The sequence below is a fragment of the Dendrobates tinctorius genome, unplaced genomic scaffold (assembly GCF_039654945.1).
Source record: "Dendrobates tinctorius isolate UK_male_01 unplaced genomic scaffold, ASM3965494v1 ptg000062l, whole genome shotgun sequence".
In the NCBI taxonomy this organism is placed as follows: domain Eukaryota; kingdom Metazoa; phylum Chordata; class Amphibia; order Anura; family Dendrobatidae; genus Dendrobates; species Dendrobates tinctorius.
Genome location: NW_027361730.1, coordinates 2,562,932 through 2,572,341, shown reverse-complemented (window position 1 = coordinate 2,572,341; position 9,410 = coordinate 2,562,932). Strand labels below are relative to the sequence as shown.

Sequence of the window (9,410 nt, the reverse complement as noted above, 5' to 3'; positions counted from 1 at the left end):
CCGGCAGAAATTGCCTAGTGTATGACAAACTACAAGGTGTATATAGAATTGGGCAGAACTGGAATCTCCCTACAGTGTAGGTCTGTAAGAACGGAACAACTCATCAACTTATCCTTACGGAGTCACACACAGATAGCTTCACTGTGGCCGTGATAACAGCCGTTACACGGTACTGAGAAAGGAACGTGCACGTACACCGCTGTCCAGTGTATGTAAAATTGTCAAGCTCTGTGTTTTAGTATATGGACTGACACACGCTGTCTCTCTATAGTTTTGAATGTAATCAAACAGCAAATATATTAAACTGAAAACCAGACAAAACTATAAGGTGGAGGTCTGTAAGAACGGAATAACTCCTCGACTTATCCTTTATCCTTACAGAGTCACACACAGATAGCTTCACTGTGGCCGTGATAACAGCCGTTACACGGTATTGAAAGAGGAGCGTACACCGCTGTACGGTGTGTGAAAAATGAACGCTCAGTAACTCACAAGGACAAAACAATAAAATCTGGATTGCTTTGAAAAAAGCAGTTTGCTCAGCAGTGGGCACACAGCAATGCAGCTACCAAGTAGCCTTAAAAGTAAAATATAGCCTCCCCTTGCACTGCACAGTGACTGGTGTGTTGTACAGGCAAAATCGCTAGCAGCAGAATCAGTTTTTGGTATCTTCTTCCCTGCCTAACACTCTCCCTACAGAATCAGCAGCAGCTCTCCCTATTCTGAGATCAGCATGAGTAACATGGTGGTCGGCGTCCCCGCCCTTTTATACCCCCTGTGATGCCCCACAAAGCAAGCCAATCACTTGCATGCACTTCTCCAAGATGGTGGTGACCGCTGTCTATGTCATCACATTGCCCACAGTGTCCGTTCTTCCTGATTGGCTGAAAAAGGGCGCTAAAGCATCTTTTGAAACGCGACTTTGGCACGATGGTCGCTGACCTCGTGGCCAACCTCACGCTAAGGTCGGGTTTCGTTTCATGAAACCCAACTTTGGCGAAAGTCGGCGACTTTTCAATTTTTTCGACCCGTTTCGCTCAACTCTATTTAGCACTCAATTTAATAAAGTCTATTGCGCACGGTACCCAGCTTTGCCAGGCTCCTTGTACCCAACTTTGCTAGGCTTGCTAAATCCTGTTCGTGACACCAGTTTGAGTGCCCCGCGCAGGGCCGTGGGGTACTCGGTACCGGGCCTGTCAACTTCAATGAGGGACGGTGTCACGGCGGCGGCGACCCGGTCTGTGGCCTTGAGGCGTCCAGTAAAAAATAAAATGGAGGGGGTAAAGTTGTAATGTTGAAGTGTAGTAAAAATGAAGATAAAGTTTATAGATGATTAAATACGTGACGCCACCTGTGGTATTCTGGTCAGAGGCAACCAGCGCTGCGGTGTTGTTCCCCTGAGACTGTTGGTGTGTCGCAGCTGAGGTGAAAATAGCTCTCCACAGGTAAAGCAATAGTCCCAGGGCAAAGATATTTGATTAATAGTTAATAAAGTCATTGCAAGAAAGCGGACGGCACCGCTGTTACCGTGCTAAGGTCCGTGGCTGGCAGCAGGCGGAGAGCTCACGTCCAGGACTCCCGGGTGCTTGACCTCGTAGCAAGACGATTGTAGTTTCCAAGAGAAAAAGGTCACACTCTGTGGGATAATGATGAATGTTTATTGACACTGAATAACATGTCACGTCGGAGATGTGAAGGAGAGTGTGTCAAATGGCTGACTACGGCCGTTTCATGCTACTCGAGCGCTTCCACGGGTCCGTGTCAATAAACATTCATCATTATCCCGCAGAGTGCAACCTTTTTCTCTTGATTAATAGTTAAGATGGCAGTGAACGTTGGGGTGCAGAGAAATGAGAGGACACAGAGAGGTACAGTTTATTTACCTTTTACTGGCAATTGGTTGCAATCCGAAGTACCACATACAGGTGATGGATTGAGTCCGGCTTGCCTGGAGGCATTCAGGGGATCCACCCTGCCAGGTGGGGGTTTGGGACCTTCCTTCTGCGCTTTGTGTGCGGGTCTCTGCTGTTTGTAACTAAGCTGCGACCCTCTATTTCGTGATGGTTTCTCTAACCTGTACTGCTGACAGCGTGAGCCTATTCCACGGGTACTGTACTTTTCACCGTCAGCACCGGGCTCCTTATCTGCTGCCGTGCCCTCAGGTGTTCAATTTCGCTTAGGAACTACAGTCCACTGTACTTCCAGATTCGGCGGCAGGACATACAGCTCCTGCCCACCCTAGGACTCTGGCGTCCCTTTTTCTCTATTAGCGCTTCGCTCTGGGGTCTGCTATATTCAGTTTTTAGCTTCCCCAGAGCCTCTCTGTCTCTGCTCGTGTCCTTTCCCTCTTCAAAGATCAGCTCCCCCTCACCAGCTCCTCACAGATCAGCTCCACGTTCTGAGCTGACTGGATCTCCCAGAAAGATCTTTTTACCTCAGGTTTAACTGCCTTGTCATTTTTCTCTCAGCTCACAGCTGCTCTCGTTTCCATAACAACTCCCTCAGCTGACTTCTAGCTGACTCACCAACTCCCTCTGCTGGCCATAATTTATAAGGAAGCTCCCTTTTCTGACCTGCAGCAGGAATTGTGATGTAATCTGTTACCTGGCATGGGGGCCCCCCTCCTGCCTCTAGGCATGACTTTACCCATTAGAGGGAGGCTATGTCACTGTGACAACCGGACTCTGGGGTGTCACATAAGCTTTCCTGAAAAGATGGGTTTTCAGGTGCCGTTTGAAGGATGCAAGTGTGGTAGATAATCGGACGTGTTGAGGCATGGAATTCCAGAGGATGGGAGATATTCGGGAGAAATCTTGAAGGCGGTTGTGTGAGGAACAAATAAGTGTGGAGGAGAGTAGGAGGTCTTGGGAGGATCGAACATTAAGTGAGGGAAGATATTGGGCGATTAGTTCAGAGATATAGGGAGGGGACAGGATGTGGATGGCTTTGTAGGCCAGTGAACTGGTTTCGTTGGGGAGTTGGGAGCCAGTGGAGGGATTTGCAGAGGGGAGAGACAGGGGATTAGCGAGGAGAGAGGTGGATTAGTTGGGCAGCAGAGTTGAAGACAGACTGGAGTGGTGCAAGAGAGTTAGCAGGGAGACCACAGAGGAGAGTGTTGTAGTAGTCAAGGCAGGAGATGATGAGGGAAATACTGCATCATATAAATGCCGTAGCCTGTTAAAGCTCACAGAGCTCGGCAAAGTGAGTGCTAGTGTACAGTCACAGAACTCTGCCCCAAAGACACAGGGTTAGAGTCCCTCTAGACCCACTAAGTGGGCGGCGTCGCACCTGCGAACAACACTAATTAACACTGGCTACCATGCACAGTGGCGTACAGGCAAAGCCACTACTTGGCGCTGATGCTAGTTCCTGACTCTGCCTCCTACCTGTACTATCAGCCTAGGCACTAACTGGCAAGGCTGAACAACACATGCGTACCAAGGGTAGATGTTTCATAATGAGTCATTCACCAGAGACATTCATACGTGTATACAACACTCACTCCACATGGTCTATACTAGTGCACGGCCGTGCGATCCTTTTATAACTGCAGCCTTCCAGGACCTTGCTGATGGCCCAATACGAGCAGCCTGAGGACCTGAGCAAGTGACCTCCGACCACCAATGTGCGGTCATCTCACGGGCATGCTCAGATGGAGGAAAAGCAGGACTTAGTCCAAGGGGCATCTGCTCACCACTGACTAATGCTGGATGCTATAGCTGGGGTGGCAGCAGCAACCAAACGCATAGCATTAGCCTGAGCAAGATGCTGGGAGTTTACATTTTTTATTGATTCCCCTTGAGGATTTCAAGAAACAATGGATCATTTGATCACATGCTGTACTGTAATAATTGCAGTGTATAGTAAAATTAACCTCAGTTATAAGCTAGATTTTCGGGGTGTGCAAGCACGCTAGATACAAAGGCCTTCAGTAGCCTCTCCAAGTTGCCATGACAGTGCCATCGTACAATTCATAGTATGATGCAGGGGGCCAATGAGAGTTGGAAAGGCCATCTTCCCCATTTCCAACCTCTTAAATGCTGCAGGCACTATCTGATCTCAGCGGTTAGACTCTTGTGCCAGCTGTATAACAAAGCTTGGAACTGTGCTACATGGAGCAGTCAGTTCCTGATCCTACTTCATACATTCATACATTGCACACATCCACCGTACATGAGACCTGGGCAGAGTGGGCCCCCTCCCAGGTGCAGTGGGCCCGTCACTTGCCTGGGCTCACTGGGTGCTGGTGCCTACCTGCAATAATCAATGGAGCACATTCATGCAGCATAATGAGTTGTCAATTACAAAATAATATTGATAGCGCAATAAAAAAAAAAATCACAGCCGACAGCAGACACATTAGCGATGCATTTTTATTTTCTTTAGTATGCACCAATAATATCTGTACCAAATGACAACGTTTTCATTGTTTTTGACGCATAGAAAATATCTTCCTATAAAATGCAGTCACATAGTCGGCACCATGTGATATTGGCTCTGCCCTTATAACAGTGCTACGACAACCAATTAATATTTAGAGACTGTGCTGATAGAGGTCATAGAGTAGAAAATGCAAATAACATTAAACATCTAATCCGCAAGTCAACGGAAACTTGCATCAGTTTACATAAAGAAGATTCAGAACGGAACACAACTAAACTTCAAATTGAAGCTGCAATGTTTTTCTCCAGACCATGTCGTAATAGAAAAGGTATGAGCAAAATCTCTGGGCTCACTTATTACAGGTGACTCATAGCAGTTTAAATACTAGTTGTGTATTATTATGCTTCATTATCGGACTCTACGAGTACTGTGCAGACAGTGACTATTGTGACTATGCGGAACTTATGTAGAAAGAACAAACTAGATACTAGAACATAAAATAAAATATTAATTGTATTTAATATGGAAACGTAAATGTTGTTTCCAGAAGGCAACAGTGACCATACTATGATTCCATGACCTCTATTTGCTTCCTCTAGCCCTCTTACTCCAAAAATACCCACCCACAAATAAAAATAGAAAACAAAGCGCATATAAAACAAAACATAATATAAAGGAAGATTTTGAACAAAGCAGATAGAACATGGACATTTTAGATGATGTGCACACTTGTTTTCCTCTACCATGCCATTATTCTATAGGAAAGTCCTTAGGTTGGAGGAACAAAGGCACTTTGTGAATTATTGCTACAATAGTTTTGTTTTTAATCAGTGCATTTGCATAAAAAAGGATAAAAGCCTGTCCCTCACTGGCGAGGTAGTAGGCCTCTTGCAAAGCCTATTGGGTTATGAATCATTTATCAAGGCACTGACACTTGGAAGGGACTTCCAGGAACATTCTGGTCACCCCACTTAACAATGAGGATATAGTCCCCTTTGTCTTTTACAGTGTAGGTCACATTGTACAATCGATTTCCCATGTGCTTCACATAAACTTCCTCACAAGGCGTCTTAGGCCCATGGACTCCTACCATCAGCATGTTGGTGCCTGTGAAGGAAAAAAAAATGTTCATTGTAAGTTAGACTTGTTTTGGCCATTGACTAAGGTTATTACATTCAAATATTTCATTACTTTACTTGTTTTTTCAGAGTGATAATATCCTGACAAGCAACTCTAAAGGCCACTTTCACATTTTCAGTATTTGGTCAGTATTTTACATCAGTATTTGTAAGCCAAAACTGGGAGTGGGTGAAAAATACAGAAGTGGTGATGTGTTTAGATAATACTTCCAATCCTGATTTTGGCTTACAAATACTGATGTAAAATACTCAAATACTGAATTGACCAAATGCGGAACGTGTGAATGTGACCTAAGGCTTTATTTACACATCAATATTTTTTATCAATATTTCTTAAGTGTCTGTTTGTCAAAACCAGGAGCATCTCAAAAGCACAGAGCAGGGGTCAATCTTTCAATTATAGTTTTTCTATGTAAGTAAAGGGCCTTTTACACATAGCGATATCGCTAGCGACACTTACCTCTGACCGGCCCCCCCGCTGGATATCGCTGATCGCGCGAGATCGTCCTGGTCCATTTCTCGTCGTCGGCTTCCTGCTGGCACCCACGAGCGACGCATGGACGCAGGCAGAAGTCGTCATCATCTGTGCCGTCTGACACGTAAGAGCGACCGCTGACCGCTGCTGCATCGCTGGTGAGATCTGCCTGTTTGGCAGCTCACTAGCGACCATTTAGCGATGCACCAGCGATCCTGACTGGGTTGTATTGTTGTCGGGATCGCTGGTGCATCACTAAATATAACGGGACCTTTACATTCCAGATTTTGGCGGACATATACTGCTGAAAATTACTGACCAAATATTGATGTGTGAATAAGCCCTTTAAGGTTTACAAGTGACATAAATAATTGTTATACACTCATAGATAGCAATTTTCTAGCATTCAACGCCGAATGACAGATTTTTTTTTTTTAACTTTAAACTTAAAAAAGAAATTAAATGCATTTATACTAAGTTGTCTTAGTCCTAGTTCACATCTGTGATGTTCATTTATGCTTCTCTGCTTCATAATAGGAGAAGAACAATAAAAATGATAGCAGTAACAGATGCGTCAAATGACAGGCCCAAGTATTTTCTGAAGTACCCCAATAATCAAAATATGACCCCTAGGGTTCTTTTCTTCTTATTCATCGTTTTTCCATGTTGATTGGCATTTCTCATAGAATCTGTGATGAACACAGGTATAAACACAGCCTAAATTATTCAAAGTGCAAACCATAGAACTAACTATATGTACATATATTGTCAAAAGTGATGTATTTTTATACAAATACAGTCATAGTTGAAAGTGTTGGCACCCTTGAAATTATTCCAGAAAATTAAAGTTTCCTCCCAGAAAATTATTGCAATTACACGTTTTTATTATACATGTTTATTTCCATTTTGTGTATTGGAACAACACAAAAAAACTGAGAAAAATAGGCAAATTGGACATAATTTCACACAAAACCCCAAAATGGGCCTGACAAAATTGTTTCCATTTGTACGTTTCCAAAATTGTGGGTAAATAACTGTTTTATTTATTTATTTTACTCACTTATATTGCGCCATTAATTCCACAGCACTTTACAAACATCCCCCCACTGTCCCCAGCGGAGCTCACAATCTAGAATCCCTATCAGTATGTCTTTGAAATGTGGGAGGAAACCGGAGAACCCAGAGGAAACCCACGCAAACACGGGGAGAATATACAAACAGAATGAACCCTACAAAGGAAAGAACACTTTACCTACAGTAAAATATGGTGGAGGTTCAAAGATGTATTGATGTCGTTTTGCTACCTCTGGTACTGGATGCCTTGACTGTGTGCACAGCATCATGAAATCTGAAGATTGCCAAAGGATTTTGGGTCGCAGTGTAGTGACCAGTGTCAGAAAGCTGGGTTTGCATCATTGATAGAGATGAGAGAACTTGTTTGGAAAACGTTCGCTGATCTTAAAGTCAGCACAAACCTTACACATTCAGATTCATGTTCAGATTCCTGAGCGTTTTCCTCAAGATTGGCAAAATTCCGCCAAAGTTCAGTAAATGATTGAGTTTCCACTAATGCTTTTGTTAGGACTTTTTCTAGGGTAGTAGTGCTGTATGATGAGTACGGGGGAAGTGTTTGATGAGGGGATGGGAAGAGGTCAGAGTGGCAGCAGACGGTATTTTTATAATTAAATTAATGTGTGGAGATTCTGGCAGCCAATCATGGCACAGAAACCATTCACAACGTCCAGACATAAGGGCTTCTGTCTTTGGCTGCCGAAGTCAAATCTCCCTCTCCATATAAAAAGCGGACATGTTTTTGTGCCATTTTGTCAGTGTAGCAGTGCAGAGCGGCTGCTGCAAGTAGTCAGTCAGTTCAAATAGATAGGTTACTTTGTGAAATCAACCAGCATCTAAATCATTTATCCTAATAGTGTAGGCCAGAGACAAGACCACATTTCAGAATCTAAATCATTTGTGCTAATAGTGTGTGCCAGACACCAGGCCATATTTCCGAATATAAATTCTTTCTGATAACAGTGTGGGCCATACAAAAGGAAATAGATCTAGTTATCCTAGGCTGGGGTGGCTGATATACTAACCCAGCGAAGGTCAGATCTAGTGCAATTCTATTGTTGCTAACCCCTTGCTGGGGAAATTTGAGGATTTGATATAGGGCATTAGTGCAACATTAATAAATAAATATATATATTCCTCATTTCCCCTTGTGGGATGGATAACTTTCTTTTGAGATTAAGATGAAATATCATTCATTCCGTTTTGCACTACTGTCTGGTTATATATCAATATCCACTATTAGAAATTAAACGTGGATAGACTGTACACAAGTATTGGTAGTCACTTCACTTTTTATTGTAAATTTGATAAAAGGTTACATTTTAGCTTTATTGCGTGTCCACCACAGTCAGTGAATTTTTTGGGACAATGCATAGCCCGGGTTATACTTGAGTCAATAAGCTTACCCAGTTTTCCGTGGCAAAATTAGGTGCCTCGGCTTATACTCGAGTATATACAGTATATATTTTTTTTTACAGGTGCATGATCTGTTTATAAATACACTACACTATTCAGTTAATCATAAAAAGCTTTCTTCATATTAAAGAGCAAGTTTTGAAGTCGTGTTCGTTCCTCAGACCCCTATTAATCAGCTGTACTTACCGGTTCGAGCTGTAGCTGGCCATATAGTTACCCTATAGTAGCTGCTATATGGGAAAAGTAGAATTACATGGCACCTATTCCAAGTTGGCATAAGCAGCAATAATTCATCAGGTCCCCTTTGTGTGGAGTGTTTTGTACTTTTTATATTTTTTACTGAACATGAATATTTGTACACATGTAATTCCACTCTCCTACACAGAGAACATTTATTCTCACCTGCTTTGCTGCAGTCTACAGTGAAGGTGTTTTTCTGTCCGGCAAAGGCTTTTGAAAGACCAGCACCTCTAGAGACTACTTTGGAAGCATCAGATGTAAATTTAGGCACTGCCATTCCATAGCCTCCTACAGAAGCTGAAGATTTTGTAACTGTCTCCACCAGCACTGTTGAGGTTTCATGCAAGCTGTGACCACCAGAAAGTCTCGCTCCTATTTAAAGACAAACAAAAATGTTGTATGATATATGAATTAAAGATTTAAATGTGTGATCTGAAAGCAAAGCATTTTTCTCTTAACTCCTACCTATTTAGTCCCATAATCTAAGCTATTTTCTAATATATTTGCTTTAAAAATTCCCTACCATTCCTTAACTAACTACACTGTCTATCTGCTTTTGCATTTCTTTTCCTATTCCCTGTCTGATGACGATTCATATGTGTATCCCAATGCATGCTGGGATACTCAAAAGAAGCATCATCAGGAGGACATAGTCTGTGATCACTGAGCTGAACGGTCATCAGTGA

General features: G+C 43.0%; 1 protein-coding gene across 2 annotated transcripts in view; it reads right to left on the bottom strand.

The window, feature by feature from the left end:
• Positions 1 to 4,355: 4,355 nt before the first annotated feature.
• The window catches only part of FLNC (filamin C), an 86,602-nt gene continuing 81,547 nt past the window's right edge, over positions 4,356 to 9,410 (bottom strand). For both annotated transcript variants that reach the window (XM_073579216.1, XM_073579217.1), the window contains 2 exons: positions 8,887 to 9,096; positions 4,356 to 5,490 (listed from right to left, as the gene is read on the bottom strand). In XM_073579216.1, coding sequence (XP_073435317.1) covers positions 5,303 to 5,490; positions 8,887 to 9,096 — 398 coding nt within the window. In that variant the 3' untranslated portion in view covers positions 4,356 to 5,302. The remainder of the gene's footprint in view (positions 5,491 to 8,886; positions 9,097 to 9,410) is intronic.